General features: G+C 38.7%; 4 protein-coding genes across 4 annotated transcripts in view; 1 reads left to right on the forward strand and 3 right to left on the reverse strand.

Annotated features, from left to right (window-relative positions):
- The window catches only part of LOC145489802 (UPF0759 protein YunF-like), a 5,557-nt gene extending 1,034 nt beyond the window's left edge, over nt 1-4,523 (reverse strand). The window contains exons 1-6 of the mRNA XM_081468858.1: nt 4,168-4,523; nt 3,008-3,193; nt 2,320-2,485; nt 1,258-1,328; nt 533-654; nt 123-210 (exon numbers count right to left, since the gene is read on the reverse strand). Of these exons, the coding sequence (XP_081324984.1) occupies nt 123-210; nt 533-654; nt 1,258-1,328; nt 2,320-2,485; nt 3,008-3,193; nt 4,168-4,449 (915 nt within the window). The 5' untranslated portion in view covers nt 4,450-4,523. The remainder of the gene's footprint in view (nt 1-122; nt 211-532; nt 655-1,257; nt 1,329-2,319; nt 2,486-3,007; nt 3,194-4,167) is intronic.
- Nucleotides 4,524-4,555: 32 nt separating this feature from the next.
- On the forward strand, nt 4,556-8,637 carry LOC145489811 (uncharacterized). The gene is made up of 4 exons (XM_081468868.1): nt 4,556-5,173; nt 5,793-5,903; nt 6,353-6,493; nt 6,765-8,637. Exons 1-4 carry the CDS (start codon nt 4,650-4,652, stop codon nt 7,180-7,182), a joined length of 1,194 nt encoding a protein of 397 aa, XP_081324994.1. The 5' UTR covers nt 4,556-4,649; the 3' UTR covers nt 7,183-8,637.
- Nucleotides 8,638-9,393: 756 nt separating this feature from the next.
- Nucleotides 9,394-11,862, reverse strand: LOC145489840 (uncharacterized). The gene has a single exon (XM_081468902.1). It carries the CDS (start codon nt 11,859-11,861, stop codon nt 10,161-10,163), a length of 1,701 nt encoding a protein of 566 aa, XP_081325028.1. The 5' UTR covers nt 11,862; the 3' UTR covers nt 9,394-10,160.
- A 1,632-nt stretch (nt 11,863-13,494) lies between these two features.
- LOC145489850 (L-threonine 3-dehydrogenase-like) lies at nt 13,495-19,115 on the reverse strand. The gene is made up of 13 exons (XM_081468912.1): nt 18,884-19,115; nt 18,023-18,078; nt 17,831-17,933; nt 17,529-17,591; nt 17,347-17,433; nt 16,954-17,020; nt 16,283-16,342; nt 15,424-15,521; nt 15,205-15,295; nt 14,820-14,856; nt 14,429-14,553; nt 14,116-14,170; nt 13,495-13,621 (listed from the first exon to the last, which is right to left on the reverse strand). The coding sequence occupies exons 1-13, from the start codon at nt 19,092-19,094 to the stop codon at nt 13,562-13,564; spliced, it is 1,113 nt and encodes a 370-aa protein (XP_081325038.1). The 5' UTR covers nt 19,095-19,115; the 3' UTR covers nt 13,495-13,561.
- Between the last annotated feature and the right edge of the window lie 149 nt (nt 19,116-19,264).

The raw sequence follows: 19,264 nt of genomic DNA on the forward strand, positions 1-19,264 counted from the left end.
GAACATAGATTGCGTTTCTCTCGTCCACTAACTTTCTCCCTCACTCGTCTTTACTCACAGAGGGTACAGAATTTGAGCGTGGAAAATCAGCAGGCCATATTGGATCGCTGGTTATTTCCTACCTGGTCCTCATGATCTGTTCCCCACATAAAATAGATTGGTCCTCTTATTGAACTCTGTAATTCAGACGAACGTAAACGTTCTCCCCAACTATGGAAGGAAAAAAAAAAGAAAAGAAAAACAGTCGCTTGTTGGCTCTTTCCCTGCCTTCATGCATTTTTTTTTACATCATGCAAAATGGATGTTATTCACCTCACCTGTCAAGACAAGCTAATTATGATATCGGGTTTATAGCATGAAATAAGCTGAAGTCAAATGTAGTTTGTTTACTGACTATGAGCTATATTTGGGTTTGAAAAACAAATAATTTGTAAGTCTGATCAATGAAAGAGAAAATGAAAGTGAAGGAAATTTAAAAGCCAAATTGATCCTTCTGATCTCAACCGAACATACAATAACATGATTTATATACCTCTTTATCTCCTGTTCACCCAAAACACGATGTTTGCCAATTCTTCGATGCACACGGATATAAGCAAAGTCACATGACCCAAGCACCATGACAATCGGTACTGTTCCACCACCACCTGAATCCTGTAAAAGGAACAAACCTCAAACTGCAAGCTTGTTCACAAGTCTACTGACAAGAAAAGTGTTATGTAAAACATTCCTTGCTTAAGGAAACTGGTTAAAATTGGCTGTTCAATGTTGAAACAATAAAGTGGTTGTTTCTAAAACCATCCACTTTAGGCAAATAACCTTAAAACAAACTATGTGTAGTATATACATGTAAAGGATAATGCCACTAATTGCTAATACACACATGTTCTGTACATCACAGGCCAGTAGTCAATTTAATCAGGATTAAAAAAAACTAACAAAAATACAAACTGCATTGTTCACCGTCTGACACCGCCCATACACACCTGTAAATGCTTCAGCCTAAGTAACAAAAGTTGAAGATCCAAAATGGAAACGGGTATGCCATTTGATTCTTATCAATATGGCCAGGCAGTTGAGCTTGAGTCTACTGTAAAGCAACTCCAACTAGACAGAATACAAACCTACCACCTGTGGATTTCAAATCCTTCACCCTAAACACTTGGCTCCTTGCATTTTTGGGCGTTCACAGGTATCAAAGATCAACTGTACATGTATCTGATTTTTATTACTTGATAACTAGTCAATAAACTTTACCTTTTGATGGTCTGCAGAGTTACTCTTGTCAACATACAATTCACTTTGTAGTTCATCAGCAACCACCAGACCTTTATAAAACAACAATAAAATGCATGTTGCTACCCACACCTTGGGATTTGCGTTATCAATGTGAGACTATGAATCTTATAGATTTTGTAAGTTTTACAGCTGATTCATTTTTGGCTTTCCCACAAGGTGAAACAAGTCTTCTGTGACTTTTACTAACAATCGATAGGTTTTGTTTTTATCAAGAGTAGAATTCTCCATACATATTTTTTCCCCTTTCCAAATGGTTTTTCCGGGAGGGGGGGGGGGGAGGGAGGAGGAGGAGTTTGGTACCTCTTAGGGCATTCAGCCTCAAAAGGTCCTCTGCAGGGGCTTTTGTGCTACCTTTTGGGGTACTGAGCTGAAAAAAATATGACAGGAGATATGGTCTTGTTTTAGAATTGCTGCCTCTTGGGAGTGAAAAAATTTCAAGCCACACCCACACAACAGGATCTTGGTACCTCTTAGGGATTTTCCTACGAGTTTTCCCTAGATCCTGCCACCATTATAGAAGTTTTAAACAGATGCCATAACACTTAAATTTCTTTCAATTGTATTGCTAAATGTCTCCTATTTGTAACGTTTCAGGGAATCATCAGTCAAGTTACAGTGTAAGAAATAGTGTAACAAAATTACCATGATATAGATCTGCTTTTGTTGCAGCTCAATTAAGTTGTGGGTTGGGGATTGGGTATTTACAAACACAATAGAATTCCTGACCATGACGTGCTACTTTCTTACATCCTATTTACCCTAATAACACTAGATTTAAATCAAAGGAGCCAGGTCACATCACATAGAGAGAACTGATGACTAATACTCCCAGAACTCTCTTAAAACCCCAAAATGACAAAAAATGTAAGGCAAAATCATGCCATTGCCGTACATGCACCCAAAACTGCACCCCTAGGTTTTCAAGCTGGTTCAAGTTCTTTGTAATGTATTGCTATCAGACAAGACACTTTTCTCTCACAGTTCCTCTCTCCTCGCAGGGGTGTAAAAGGGTATACCCACCGATATTATGCTGTTTCAGCCAGTCTAAGGACACAGGCAGGTTTTCTGCTGAAAACCAAACTCGGGAGCGAAACTCTACAGCCATAGGATAACGGACATCAAGAAATTTCCTACATTCTATTATGTGCTTCTTGTTCACATCAGTGGGGTGAAAACCTAGGTGGAACTAAAGAAACATATACAAACTGTTGTTATCAACAAGGCAATCAGTCAAAATCAAATTACAAACATTTTCCATTCAAAAAACAACAGTTTTTTCACTTTCAGAAAATACATTTTATTTTTATAATATTTTTTTTATTTGGTGTCTTCTCTGTATCTTATTTCAAAGCTTTTTTTAGAATCTTACATTCAATGAAATGTATATATTTTTTAGATGTGACTGGTCCTGAATACCAGCCAACAAGGTGAATGTTTCACAACCTGAGGCTTGAAATACAGCCTTATGTACTTGCTAGCATGAGAATAGATAATGATGTTGGACAGAAAAAAAGACAAATTTTGCATAATAGTAACATTTTTCATCTGTTAAAAAAACAAACAAGGTGTTGGGCTTAGCTGATATAATATGTAAAAGATGCATATTAGTGGTTAATTATCAGTTAAGTTTCAAATATAGGAGAAACGTAATACCAAGGAAGGATAATGGACCTCCTAGCTTACTTCATAAACACTGTTAAGGTTCTACCTGGAAAACCACAACTCCCAACTTGTTCTTCTGATAAGCTGGGAGAAGTGCAGAATTGTATCTGTCCCAGAGTTTCTGTTTTTGCACTTCTGTCAGTTCCTCCCATGTGATTGATGTTTGTCCATTTAGGATGCTTGCTGGCAGCTCGTCTCTAACAACATGTGGTAGTGCTGATAGAGAGATTGACTAAAATATCAAACAGTTAAATAAGCATCAGTGATATGACACCATATTCACAGAAGCCCCCGTTGGATTTTCATAGGAAGTTAGAACTCCTTGGTAATATAAGGAATGCGTATGAGCAAGTACAAAAACTCTAAACTATTTTTTACTGAAATAGCTTTGAAATTTGTTTAAACTTTCACATGACCAGAGAATAAGTTCACTTTATATGGATCAGACATAACACAGTAAATTGATATACCAGTTACTGGTATTAATATAATTGGTAATAATTACTGATGTTTATTGAAGTTATCAAAGTATGGTAGACAACTCTTAGAGTCTTCAATCTAAAATGTTCCTATCAAATGTTGATATTATGGATAATGACTAATTAAAAAACATCCCTTCATGCCTTATCCCAAAGTGCCTTGTTGAATTTTCACACAGGACAGGAAATTATGCAGAGAGGGTCCGCAAAGAAAATATACTCATGCCATGATCAGAGTTGCAGTACGCAAACTCCACCCATACTCCATAGTGAGTGAGTCTTGGATATCTGTGGGAGAGGAGGAGGGGTGTTTATGGCATTTTACCAAAATGTGAAGGAGTATTTTCATCAACATCAAAACTCCACCTGTACCCCCATGGTGAGTCTTGGATATCTGTGGGAGAGGAGAAAGGATGTTTATGGCATTTTAACAAAATCTGATGGAGTATTTTCTTCAAAATTAGCTTTGGAATGTGTTTCCTGGCAAAGCCTCAAATTTTCCAGGGCGATATGTGGTTACATTATCTTTAATGTTATTTTGTTAAAGCGCTATTTGTTAATTAAAATCTCAATAGAAACGGGGGTGTGTGTGGACATAAATGAAGTAATAGATGGTTCATTACTTCATTTAGTGGACTGTCCATATAAGAATGTCGCGCATTAATCCTGTCCAATTTCGTTTCTAATTAGATTTACTCCAGAATAATTGTTGTTAATTAAGTCTTACTTTTCTTGTAAAGAATCCAAAAGCTTTGAAATGGAACTTGAAACCAGCAGGAACACACTTGAGCCATTTTTCCACAACAGCCGGGCTGGGAATCGCATAGTTGCTCGTGTCGCACTCCACGCAAGGAAAGACCCTGGAATAATGCAGCAAACGATCCTCTGTTGTCTTCACAGAGCCTGGATAGAACCTTCCACACTTGACAATGGATGAATCCGACCATCCACAAGTTCCCTGGAGAACTTTTCCCACGAGATCACCTGCAGAACCACTTTTCCCCGCCATTTTCTTGTGGCTGGTACTTAGTCTCCCCGTTGTGTGTCTTACCTATGGAGACTGAGAATAGGAACACGTCTGTTTTCAATATGGCGGCAGAGTCTGGAGTCTAGAGAATTTCATTCCATTCAATACTGCAGTGAATTTAGCCTAAGTCGTAAAATCCTTTAGGAGAAATACATGGAGCGCTAATATTTCATTATCTCTTCATGTCGTCTTGGGCTGGATTCACCGACGAAGAGCTTTTTCGCTTAAGACAAAATTCGAGTGAAGACGTCGATGCAGAAGGGAAAATCTCGGGAAGCCGCAAAAAAGCAGCCATAAACATTCCTAAAAGACAGCGACCCCGGGAAAAAATACGAACTAGAGCCCCTTCCATAGAGCTGAAAGAATCGGATAAACAAGAAGGAGATGAAGACCAAGGGCTGAGAGATCGTACTCCTACAGGGCAACGAAATTCACGTGCTAGTACAAACAACGTTGGCCATGGCCGTTCAACTGCAAGACTTGATTCAAGAGAGGAAGAGCAGGAAAATTCCTCTCCAGAATGCGAAAGACGAGGAAAAAGCATTAAGAAGACAAAGGAAGAAATTACAATGTCTGAAGAAGCTCCGCCAAAAACAAGGCCCATAAAGAGGAGAGATGATGGTGATCGTGAACACGCTTTGCAGTCGGCCGATAGTGAGAAAGAGCCAGAAAGCGATCTACCGGAAATAATCGACGAGAGTGACAAGTAAGAACCTTTGGGGCTAGCATTTGTTCAATTTTTATACCAAAAGATACGTATTTTATTTCTGTTATATACGTTACATTCACGGTTTTTGTGAATAGAATTAAATTTTGCATTCCACACAGACATAATCTGGTATCCTGGAGACATGTAAACTAAAATCACACATCCGTTTTGAATGAGATACTTTCAGGTTATTTTTAGCTTGCGAATTATATAAAAGTACATTTAAATAAAACGCACTTAAATAAAATAAATAAAATACACTCGAACATGGAGATTGATTTACAATGCACAAAAAAAAAACGATTTTCTGTATCCCAACAGCGACAAGAGAGGTAAAATGGAGTGAATTTTCGAAAGTTGTTTTGAGTTTGTTTCCTGTACCTCAAAAGAAATCATAATTTATCCCATATAAATGCTTTAAGTATTTCCAGGTGTAAATTCTTTACCTGGTCAATTTAATTGATAAAAGTGTGGAAACATACCAACGGAAAACATAATTCTCCAAGAGTTGCATGGAAAATGTATGAAAAACAACTCAATGACTTTGATACTTACAGGTATGTTTCCTAAACATATGAATAGTACCCCCATTGGAGCTTGTGTGATTATTTTATAGAATACAAGCAATAGAATTGTCAGCATTGGAGAAGATGCAGGAAAAACAAAAGCAGATAGAACAAGAAAATAAAAGGAAGAAAGCAGCTCTTCAAGAAACCATAAAGCAAAGGTATTAGTATTGCTTTAGATAAGGTGATGCATGGGAAGGATTAGAAGAATGTGTGCTAAAATGTAAAGCAGAGATGGGTGTGTGCAATATTTTATTTATCAATTTATTTATAATCCTGGATTTGATTCAACATACAATTCAACTTTTCAAAGTCTTCACGAACTTATAATCTAGATTAGTTTATTACTGCTTGATTTCCAAATGTTGAAAGTACTTGGTGTTGTGTGACAGTCATGTGTGCTACAAGTAGGAACTTCACTGGCTGAAATCTTATGTAACATCCTGTACATACAACCACCTCCTCCCTGATTTTACCCAGTGTTACAGTGGTGATTTGGGAACCTTTTATTAGGCAATTCCATACTTTTACCCCTGAAATGCCACAAAGTCTAGCTATATCTACTACTCTAGGATCTTGTACTAATTACTCACAACTTTCCCAACTTTAGATACAAGAGAACCCAGGCAGAAGCACACACTCTTTCTCTAGTTCAAAAAGAGTTGAGCCACCTGGACAGCCTGCTCTCTGCTGATGTGGCAATTCTAAGAGACAAGATAGAAGAGAGCAGCAGGGAATACCTCAATGCACAGTAAGTATAATGTATGTAAGGAGAATCTGGAATAAGTGGTCCATTAAGTGCTGGCCAGGTTCAATATGGTGTGTTCTTTGGCAAAATACTTCCAATGTATCCCTCTCGACCCAGGAGTATACATGTGTACTGGCAAACTGTCTGGGGAACTAGCAATTGACAAGTATGCAATCCAGGGGAAAGTTAATTCATGGCACAGAAACCTGGATAAGCTCTGTATATCTTACCTTTTAAATTTAGGTTCTCAATGCTGCCATAATTTTGTTTGCAGAAAAAGGTACGAAAGAGCTGAAAAAGAATTTGTTGAGGCAAAAATGGATTTACACAAGAAAACAGAAAAGAAGGATCTGCTCACAGAACACCTTTATACGATAATCAGAGAAAACGAACTGAGAAAGGCAAAGAAACTAGAAGAACTTATGGCAAAGCTTAATGTCGCTACTGATGAAACATTGTCTGAAGACAAAACTGCTGTCCTTGAGGCCGGCAGTGATGAATCCGGCATAGGACAAAATTTAGATATTTCTGTACCACAGGAAGAGAAAGTGAATTGCGAGTTAAAACCAGAATCAAACAATTCTCCAGTTAATACTACGGGAGAAACAGCCGCTATTGATGAATCCAAAGTTGATGTGAAAGCAGAGACTATGCCGGTGTCAGCGGAGCAGGAAGTCAGTGTCACAGCTTGATATAGGCATGGCTCTTGCAATCATCCTCTTGATATTGGGCAAAAAAGGGACGTTGGATCTAATTTTTTCTGGAGTTCAGTTCTGTAGACCACCTCAGAAGTTTTTTTCAGTTCTCGAAAAAGCGCTCTTGACTTGGGTAAGGTTTACCGTATCTGTATGAAATGTCAACATTTCAGGTCCAGGTAACAGGTAGCTGCAGTTAATGGTGTATCATCTTGAAAATCTACTAAGTTTGATATCTTCACCAAATAGTTCTTTGGTCGTTGACTTTCTTTTTTCATCTTCTTTTCGTAGTGCACTGGATATACGGGACATACTTTTATTCTGTTTGTTTTTGTTTTATCAAGTACCTTTTTCTGTTGAAGCAGAATAATTATCGAGAATTTGAAACAACTCTGAGTTGATCTATGACGTCTTCGAATTCACGCGTAATAAAGGAGGAAGAAACGAAAGGATGAAAATTATTATTTATTATCGCTCGTAATATGTTACGACGCAAAAACAGAAACATCTTTGGACGATAATTCCGTCCTATTTCCTAACCCTGACTATACAGTAGTTTTTGTGTCTTAGAAATATCGTATTGAATTCTTCAACTGAACACTTTTTAGCTAAAAGAAAGCTGCTCGCAGAGACGTACTTTTTTACCATCCCCTTATGGTACAATTTTTGACAAGTTCACATGGAAAAATAATACAGTTGCATAGTATAATAGTGCAGTTTTTGACAAGTTTACTATTTACAAAGTAACAAACGAGAAGCCTCGATTTTTAACGTGATGTTGGGGTTGCTGTATGAACCCTCCATTGTTTCAGGCAGGGTCTAAGCCAGTTACGGTTTTGTACTTATTTTTGCAGATAGAAAACAAAGATAGCATCATATATACATTCAAATTTCAAGGCTTCCTTCAATTTGAAGGTAGTGTTCTACATCGAAAATAAATGGTGTGAGTAATAGTTTGTGATACTGAAGAGAGGGTCAGGCAAAAGTCACTCTCACTGATTTTTGGTTGACTTCTAGAGGAACGCATTAGAGAGACAATAACTTGTGGCAAGGAAAAACCAACGCCCGTCTTAGCTGGTGACCAATATGTGTCCAGCTTCAATTTTCAATTCGTGGTGTTCGCATTCCTTTTACTTTGAATTCAGTTAGTTTAGTGGTTTAACTACCTTAAATTCAGAAGCCAAAAGAAACTACAAATGTGGTATTTAACGATAAACGACCATAGGGTTTATTTCTTGCTTGGCCCGGTGGATTCGACGTTTCTTCGCTCATTGACTCCTGCAATTTATTTGAACCTAGTTTCTCCACACTACGTCGGAGAAATTTGAAAACGCAGCTTTATTTCTACGCTTAGGCCTACCCTCTGCACTAATCCGTCACGAAAACGGAGCTTTTCGAAAACGTTCTTCAAACTGGAGAAAGGCAAGCATTGCGATTTAGCGTGGAAGGAAAACATTTGAGTTTACCGGAGCTTTTGGAAAACGGAGTTTTTCTTAAAAGACCGCTGATTGATGCGTTTTCAAATTTCTCTGGCGTAGTGTGGCGTAACGTAGTGAGGGTTTTTGTTCGTTATCTTGGCTCTCTTGCGTTCTGAGACAATCAGGCCCAAATTTGCGGGTTTCATGTGAAGCACTGCGATATTTTTCCGAACACAAATATTTGCAAGCTCTTAGTCATGGGTGACAAACTCATAAACTCTAACTTAATATAAGAAGCAAACAAACACGAGGTAAGAGTTTGGCAAAGTCCTAAAGTACTCCATTACATAGTCGAAATCGTCACGAATTCGTGACCATCCTCCTTTTCGTTTGAAATTAGGCAAGCGAATTGCCGAAGTTCCATGTTGCCGGATAAGGGCTAAACATTCCACGTTGCCGACTGACTACCGGACAAAGATCAGTTGCATATCGCGGAGCAAAAATCTGGAATGAGCTGAGTGATGATTTGAAAAGTTTACCTTCTGTGAAAGCTTTTAAGGGACACTTGATCAAACATATTTTAAATGTTAATAATGTAAATTCTTAATATTCAATTTTAAACTTTGTAAATTTTTAAATCTTTAATACTGTAATTAATTTTAGACTCCTTTCCCATTTTGTTTATTCATTTTAATTGACGTATTTTTATCTTTTTCATTCCTTTTGTAACTGAAAAGCCCCTTTGGGGAGTTGCAAATAAAGTATGTATGTCTGTCTGTCTGTCTGTCTGTCTGTCTGTCTGTATGTATGTATGTATGTATGTATGTAAGGGCTTTCCAAAGCAAAAGCTTTTTTAGGGAAACGGACTGGTCATGAGAGATTGGACGTATTAATATACAGAAGACTTAATCCGTTGAAAACTTCATACTTCATGATATATTCAATCATTAAAATATGCTAGCAACTTATTTATTCCTAACAAGCCAATACACCAACAATATATTATCATGTACCCCTCAAGTGTGTCCCCCACACCACTGCACAACATTCACTTTCTGTTAGAAATTACTAGTATAAAGTTGCTTGTCGCTGTCAGTGTCACTCGCTTTGACGAAAAGAAACATTTCGAGCCAAGCGGGCGGGCAGCACTACATCGAGCATGAATTGTTGTAAAATTGACCAATCACGGCTCGCGTACTATCTGCGTATATAGTAGTAGTCGCTCTACTGTTCAGCGACAGCAAATGAAAAGGGAACGTGGCTTTGATAAGTCTTAACAAGTTTGGAACAGTAAATAGCAAAAGCGTTTATAATTTGTGATTACATCTGATTAATATAGAGCTCTTGTCACCTTTATTATAACCCTTACTGGATCGATAGAAAAAGTGGGAATGTAGGGTTATGTAGGTAAGGGGGATGTATCGATAGGTTTCTGCTTTACAGCAAATTTCACTGTAAAATGATATCATGCTGGAACATAACGTCACGAATCTAACAATTTAACTGAGCTGCAAACAAAAAGAAATTTTCCGAGTTATGCGCACAATGACTTGCACTTCACTCATCTTCCGCATCATTCTGCGCTGTCAACGCTCCAAGAGGAGATATTGACATAAACTGAATCCATTGATCGTCTTTAGAAGACACTACCAGGGTTCCGTCGGAGAACATCGCTATATCCGTGGGACGTCCGTCGATGGGGAATGCCCCCAGGAAAGTCCCGTCGGGTTTATAAGTCTGAATAGAACTGGAACCCCAGTCGCATACCAAAAAGGTTTCCTCCCTGGGATCAAAAGTCATTCCTGTGGGCAAAACCAAATGTCCATCGCCATTTATTTCATCGTCCTTCCTCCCGAAATGTCGAAGAAATTCACCGTTTTCATTGTATACCATAACGCAACCTTTTTCCATGTCTGTCACGTAATAATGTTTGTCATGGTAAAGTGCTTTGAAAGGGAACAACAGTGTGCCGTCGCCTGAAAACCCGAACCTCAAATCGGGTTTCCCGAAAGGCGCATCCGAATGCACGACGATGCATGCTCGGTACTGCTTCGCCAAGGGTTCGCAAGTGAGGAGGAATCGTCCATATGGATCGGTTGTGACGAAACAGTATTTGACGCCCCACTGTGGGCTGCTTCTGTAACTCACTTTAAATGTTCCTTCTTTGGGGTTAATCAGGTGCACGTCACGGGCGCCATTGACCGCAATTAAATCTTTATGGTCTTTCGAAAACGTAACACCTGAAAACATCATGGCTGGCTGGGACGAGTTTGCAGGAGATGTAAATCTTCTCACGAAATCGCCATTTCTGTTCAAAATAAGGATGTTGTTATTTTCTGGATCTGCCACTGCCACGTGCTTTTCTCCATCTGTCGCGATACTTAAGGGAGAGAAAGATTCAAAGCCGAAATTCGAAGGAGTGATCTTACGAAGTGTAGTAAGCGATACCCTCATGACTTGAAGGGGAGTGCAAAGGCCAATTTTCACTCCACACTGGTCGCTCAGAGTTAAGTTTCCAATCCCCTGACTTTTGGCTTTTTGCAGAAGATCTTTGTTTGCGTCAAATGCCACAGTGAACGAATCCAGTTCGTTAATTTCTTTGTAGAGTTTGTCCTCGGGATTATCGCGAGCAAGGGAAGCCAAAGCGTTTTTCATCTTGGAAATCTCACCTTCCTCTTCTCGATCATAAACGTTTAAAGATAAATCAACTTGATCTTGTATCTTCCTTCTGAAGGCTTCCACTTTAGTTTCAACGCGGTTGAAAACCCTGTCTTGTTGTGCAATAAAGTCTTCCAACTTATCTATCAACTCCGCCTCGCTTTTTCTCGTCTTCTCCACAAGCGCGTCCGCCATTCTGTGAATTTCCTCTTTTAGACTGTCTCCGCGTTCGAGTTTTCGCTCTCTACACAACTTAAGCTCTTTGATTAATTCTCCTAACACTTCGGCTTTTGTGATGCACGCTTGGATGCCCTTAGTAAGTTTTTCCCGCTCCTGTTGTGGTTCGGTCTGTTGCAGCAATTTCACCAAGAACACGTTTGTTTGTAAACCATCTAGGTCTTCCTCTCGAATGAAAGATTCTTGGCGACACGTCGGGCACTGTAAGTAAGCCGGTTTCGCTCGCATAATAATATTCTCAAGACACTGTCTGCACACGTTATGATTACACGTTGGAAGAACTTTGGGATCTTGAAACTCTTCCAGGCAGACGGGACAACAATAATCGTAAAAATCACTGTCTTTATACTCCTGAGAAGCCATTTTGAAACAGTCGATTTGAAACCAGTGAAAGGAAACTTAACGCTTCCTGTCAGCGTACAGCTGGATACGGCTAAAAAGCTTAATTTCCATTTGATAAAATCGAAATTATGATAATGCCAGAGTGTGGCTTTCGCAGATTTGCATATCACAAGCTAACTCGACTGCGCTAATAAGATCGGAAGTAATTATTTTTTGTCCGATGTCTTGATAACGCGACAATATTACACTGAAGCAACACAACGTCGTCGAAATAATGATATATCCACGAAAAAATAAATAGATTTATTTACACCTGCTATTCAAAATACCCTGGAGTCGAGTTTCGACCTCCAGTAAATGATCTGTTTACTCAGTTGTAGCAATGAAACCGCAATAGAAGAAACGATAGTTAAAATAAAAACACAAAATAAAACAATATTGAACTGTATTTCGATTCAAGAATTTAGTGCTTTACTTGAGGGCGTTCGAGCCCAAGCATTTTTTCCTACAATAAAGGAACAATATCCTCTTTAAGTCAATCTCTACATTGAAAAGCAGCCTATTTTATGTATTCCTTTTACTCCGAAAAGTAAACAAAATAAATTCAGTCGTCATTATATTAGCATATTTTATTCGTTCCTTGCTATTTCAGCGCGATGCATTGCCAAGCTTTGCTAATCAAGCAGAAAATCTCACAAAGGCAACAAGTTTATACTGTTTCGATGGGTAAAGAACTTAAACAATGATCTTCTGACCGATTCATAAATGAGTCGTGGCTTTATTTAATAGTCCTCAAAGAATACAGCAGGATGGTTTTCAGCGTATCATTATCTAGAGCTGTTTGTTTTTACCAGTCAATGTGAATCAACGATAAACGTAATGACGATCTTTTTCTCAAACTAAGAGTTGCAAAATTAAGAAATTTCTACAAAACTACATGTAAGTATTGAAACGTTGAAAAGCCGGAGAGACAGACAGACAGACAGACAGACAGAAAGACAGAGGGAATTTCAGACAAACAGACAGATAGTCAGTTTCTAGCCAGTCACCAGTGCAGTCATTCACTCCGTCAAACGAACAGAGGTGTGGACAGTCAGACACTCTGATACATTATTGTCTGTAAAAACCAGTAGCGCCTACGCAAGGTCATTATCGAAACAGTTTGTCAAAGTACCTCAGTATGCTTTTTAATAATTCAAGAGTTAGAAGATTCGAACACTGTCGATTCCTTTAACCGACAAAATGTTTCTCGATGAACAACAAGTTACATGTCCCAAAATTATTTTTCCGTACTCATCATCATTCCCCTACAACCCCGGGGAAAACAAGGAGGAAGGTGTATTGTTTTGAATTTTTCACGAGTAACCCATTCACATCAAATCTGTGTCGTGTAAAAATGGTTTGAATGATAACCTTAGATAGTATCAGATCCTTGGTCATTCGTCACTTTACAAACGAGAAGAAAACTGGGACTAGTGTCATCTCGCAGTTGCTCATGGGACCGGTAGGGACAAGTCAATATTGTCCCCATGCAGTAATGATTCCACAAGCGACTGCGAGATGATGCTCTCCCTAGATTTCTTCTCTAGTGACGAATTCAGTTCTAATTTTATTTTATTAAATTTGTTACCTTGTCTAATTACATTGTTCCGCCTAATATTAAATTCAAAAATCCTAAGTTGCAGATATTACTCAAATAGTGTAATATGCCTTTGTCATTGTTACGTGTGTGGATCAACCATAATCTTACAGCCTTCCCCTGACTTGAGTAACTTGAAGGCCTGTAAAATAACAGTAATAGTAAATGAAAATAATTATGACACAGCCTCCCCATCAGCCTCTCCGTTGCAGGCCTTCTCCCATTTTTTTGGCATTTGGTAAGTACGACAGTCAAGTCAGTCCTTCCACTAGTCCGTCAACCTATTAATTCTTCCGTCCGACGTCCGTTCCCAGATCCGTCCGTCCGTCCATCAGTCAGTCAGTCAATGCATCCGTCCGTCCCCCTGTCTGTCCGTCCGTCCGTCCGTTCGTCAGTCAGCCAGTCAGTCAGTCAGTCAGTCAGTCAGTCGTTCGGTCAGTCGACAGTTAATATTAAATAAAAACTACGATGGGTATTAAAACTGAAGTATAACACCACCCTAGCGTTAACTACAAATGCGGCATACTTTGCGTTGGCTTTAAAATCACATGAAGTCACACCAAGCTGGCCTAGCAGAGATTTGCGCCTAAAAACTCGATCATACAACCCGTTTACCATAAAGGACGTTTAGTTCACCTGTTCAAATTGGCTCATTGGAATTTCATGAGTGATCACAGGAGTAACATCAACTCTGCAAGGAAATAAGATTTCGTCACCACAAGTACCCTTCTGATACCACTGTGCTCACAGCAGCTGTGACTAGTAATCATTCCTTCGGCTCATAACGCCATAACGTCAGTGCACGCTGCAAAATGGTCACTTTCCATTAGTGAATGATGTTTGTCAACATCTCCCTATTATTTTAGTGTTTATCGCATAATGGAACATCTCGGTCACGCGGCCTACCACTCCGTTCTTTACACATCGAAAACTTTGAAAAGATACCTACTTGTTGTTAAATAATAACTCCTCTGACTTTTCCCAAGTGCTGTAAATCTTTCTGCCATGAATGGTCTTTATTGTTAAAGACCTGAACAAAATATCTTGAAGAAAGTTCTCTACATGAAGGGGTTGCTGAAAAGCAAATGAAAAATTACAATGAACATCTGGATTATAGGTTCATTACAAGCTTTGGTTTATGTGTGTATTTGTTTAATAGTGTGACTGTCGTCCAAATTTAGTGCATTCTTCTGAGTCCTTAGAACATATTAATAGCACTAGTCCCTTCGCATGAGGGATTAGTCACCTGGCTCATAAAACTGCACTTTTCCCAGATCACCGCTCTAGGTCAAACGCTCACCGTCAAAGACACAAGAGTAAAGAAAACGTTTTCTGAGTACCTTAAGAAGTCCTACCAGGACGACCTTTCCCCCGTTTCTGCAAAGAAACGTACAATGTGCAATGTTTTCAACAAACCTTATGTTATCTTCAGAGCTGCACACTGACTGACTCAGAGTCAAAACCAGTTGAATTGTGCAATGTTAAGTGACCAATAACTGATAGAGCTGGCTAGCGCAAGACTTTCTTTTTTTACTACAACCTCTCAGGGGCTGTGTAATGAAAGGCTCTATAAAGTTAAAAATCAACTCATCGCATACTTCCCCATTCTCGAAATGTTACTAAAATGGTGCAAATACTGGACATAGCGCAACAAAACCGCATGTGTGGGATCAATGGCATTGCATTTTGTTCGTGGATAAAGAATACTGTTAATGTTATATTCACCTTAGTAAAGAGAAGCAGTTGTTTACCAATGGTGCCGCTCCTGAGCATTCTAAAAGACAACCAACGCCATCTCCTGACGTTTCTCTAAAAACTAACAAAATTAGAATGCATTTTCCTCTGAGTTGAACAGTACTATCAGTACTGGCAAAATAAATAGCAAATAAATAGTTATGTTATCATAAAGTTATAATCAACTGTAGGTCTAAATAATCTACAAACCAGTATCTTTAAGGTTTTCTGTCTTCCCATTGACCACTACATCTGCACCTAATTGTTTTGCTTTCTGGAGACGTTCTTCCACAATATCTATAGCAAGACTAAAGAGAGAAAACAGAACAAAGAGAAACAAAATACTTACAATCAATCTATCTCTTACGGAAGTAAACAATATCAGTGATCAGTCTTAAACCTTCATGACATTGAGATGATCAAAACGTTGATAACTTGCAAACATCTCAGTGCTGCACTCTGCTTCAGTCGACTTAATGACTGCTTGACTGACTGACTGACTGACTGACAAATGTTTATAACAATCATGATTTCTGGAATCAGATTTAGAACAAATATTAAAGCCACATTCAAAAGCCTCAAAATAGCTTGAATGAAACCCAAAGGTCATGTTAACACTTAGTCTGATGCACATATACATGTAGTTGCAACAAGCATTCAGTAGTATGTGGTTATAAAAGTCTTTTTTTCCCTAAAATACTGTACTGTAACTACAAAAGCTGTAAGTACCATAAATTTATTCACTACACTACCTTAACAAGCAAGTTCGTAAAGCCCCGGCCAAACGATCACAACATGTCAACGCAACATATTGCAACATTGTTGGGCGCAACACGTTGCTTGTGTTTGGCCACCGTGTTGCAATGTGTTGCGACATGTTGGGTGTTGTTGGCTGAAATTTGACCATTTTCAAACTTGAGCCAACAACACCCAACATGTCGTAACACATCGCAACATGGTGGCCAAACGCATGCAACGTGTTGCGCCCAACAATGTTGCAATATGTTGCGTTGACATGTTGCGATCGTTTGGCCGGGGCTTAATGTCTATGGTACTTAGAGTAACTTACATTTTGACAGCTCCCAAGCACTTTGCAATCCCCACCGCCATTAATCCAATTGGACCACACCCCGTAATCCGGAGATAAATTAGGTTTGCAATGAGGGCTACATAGTCAACACAATCTAGATCTACAGTAGAGATATTACAGAGGACAATGTTTTTGTTTTAACGACATACATAAAGGAAAGTAATGCATTCAGAGGACTATATATACCTGACAAAAATATTTTTCCCATATCATTTGTACAGACATAGGACATCATCATTGTTTTGATTCCCCAACTGAACACATTATTACTCTGCTCCATGCCCCATCTCTTACTACTGTATTGCATCGCTGAAATCCACATTTTTCCACTCTAAACGTAGGCAAGTGATACACGCAATGGACAATGCAGCTTAAAAATCTTCATTCATGAATATTATATATTCTGTATGAAGTGTTAAGTTTCGTCGGGATATCCAAACACCAAGAAGAGAGTTGAAAATACGATGCACAGCAGCGTACTTTTGACTACATTTGAAGTGTTTAGATAGCTGATGACACACAGCCTTGAGTAAAATCGTCAAAATCTATGCTAATTAAGACCAGGTAACCAAACCTCCTTCATGGTTGTGATTTTCTTTGCTTAACTTGTTGAATTATTAATTAGTTTAAGAGTTACATTGTAATATTAACCTTGCACTAGAATGGTGTCACCACCTGGGTTTATTTCTTCTACTGCTTGATGAGCAACACCAAAAGCTAGAGAAAGTGAAAACAAAAACTTTTGTTACCAGTACACAACAAACATAGATATTAATATACATAGATTTTTTCATTTTGTACAAAAACATCGCAAATAATTCTAAAAACATTTCTTACCCTTTCTTGTCCCCCACCCCCCACCACCCTGTGAGGAAAACCATTCCTTGTTCCCATTTTGTCCAGGTTCTTACCCTCAGCAGTCTGACTACCCTCCCAACCCCTCATTTATAGGACAAGTGAGATCGTTATCTAGCTCATCTGATATTATAAACACAATTATGACAATAAATCTCAAGCTCGTGATTTGCATGTAAGTCTCTTACATTCCAGTAAGCAGGCCCTGTCGACATCAAGGTTTGTCTTCAGTTTATAACAATAGCGAGCTGGAATAATGGTATACTGGGCAAACCCTGCAGAAAAGACATCCAATAAATTGCTCTCAATTATTCTTACTACCAATTCACATTACTATATTGACCATGAACTTGTAAGTAACATTTTTTACCTCCATAAATTGTTCCTCTTCCATGGCCAAACTGATTCAAGTTTTGGCAAATGTGGCGTAAATCTGGCAAGCCACAAAAAAAAAAAATAATGATTAATTGGTCACACAGTACCCACCAATTCAGGCCATTGCACCTGCTAAGCATTCAATTAACATCACTGGTACAGTTGCTAATGAAATGTAACCAGCAACTCTGAATAACAAAACGTAACACCATGTCTATAAAGTTAAAACCTTGCAGGGTTTGCGAAGTTCACTATTAATATTAATTTAATGACATCGTCATCTTATTGCTCTCTTACCATGCAAACACTGATAGCATTTTCCACAGTAGAAGTGATTTTCACAACAGACTCGTTGACCAACTGAAAAGTCATCTCCACAACCTGGGCCGACCTGCACGACCTAATGATATGATCTATTAATCTGCTGGTCAAAATTTAATCAAAGAGTAATTTAGCAATAAAAGTATAATATTACAAAATTAGTGTTACCTCTCCCACACACTCGTGACCAGGAATGAAAGGTAAGGTTGCTATTGTCCTTGCAGCTATAGAAAAAAAGTAAAAAAGTGAGTACATTACAGAAGGACCTGAAGATTGGTATCATCTTACCTCATCATATGAAGAGTGCAATTGTAAAAAATGAAACTGTTCCCATATTGGTGTCCAGCTAGAATAAGCTAACTTCCTTGTTTCTTTCTTTTTTGACTTGGATTTTTTCATCCTTGGAGCTTTTCATCTCTACATAGATCTGCAGCAGAACATCTCTCTACTGAGTTGTCTTTTTTGATCCTTTTTGGCAGAAATGTAGCAGGTCTCGCAAGCTGCTATTATTTTATTATTGCAGCAGCTGTTATTGTTTCAGGGCTTTGTTTCTGTTTTTTGTTCTATTGTTCCCTTAGAGCATAGTTACTAACTATGCTTAAAGGATATGGAGCGACTCATGTGAGACATTATAAGAGCTGCTGCATGCTCATTTTGGAGCAAGTCTTCTCCACCCACCACTCCACCCCCTTCCTGCCCCAAACATGGATGGAAGGTCACCACGCAGTATCGTAACACCTCGTGATAGACTGTGCATTCAGGTTCATTCACAGCATGCATGCCATGTACGAACTGTTGTCATGTATAGCTACAATACTATCGAAACATTCAATGTATACTGTACTTAGGCATGGGGATTTGCATAACCGTTACATGAGTCACACCAAGACAGACGCAGCCTAAAACACCTATAAGCTGCTAAAAACTGTAGTATGGGTACCAGCTGATGAGGTAACATAGCCTTACAATAATATTGGTATTATTAGCCTCACATCATGCGCGATGTCGATCGAACGTGTTGTGCCTTACCTTCATTCCATTGATAGAGAACGGTATCTGAGCCACATATAGAAACTTTAAGGACTTTCAAAAGCAAGTCTCCTGTGTTAGGTTGTGGCACAGGGATGTCTTTGTAAATATAAGACGATTTCTCCTCTTCTTTGATCAACACTTTCATGCACTCCGGCAAAGTCGACATTTTTACCGTTTTCGATGGTAGCCTGGTGACTAGAATGTGCATTGAGGCGAAGCAATCGGGGTGGGGAGAGGGGAAAAAGAAGATGTGAGCAAAAATGTTTGATAAGTTAGACTCAACATTCTACGATACCACAACAATGAAATTTTTATATAAACTAAATCTCTCTTGACGTCTCGACAATTAAATAAGTTGCTTTATTTTATTGTCACAAG

This window comes from Orbicella franksi, chromosome 1 (assembly GCF_964199315.1).
Source record: "Orbicella franksi chromosome 1, jaOrbFran1.1, whole genome shotgun sequence".
Lineage (NCBI taxonomy): Eukaryota > Metazoa > Cnidaria > Anthozoa > Scleractinia > Merulinidae > Orbicella > Orbicella franksi.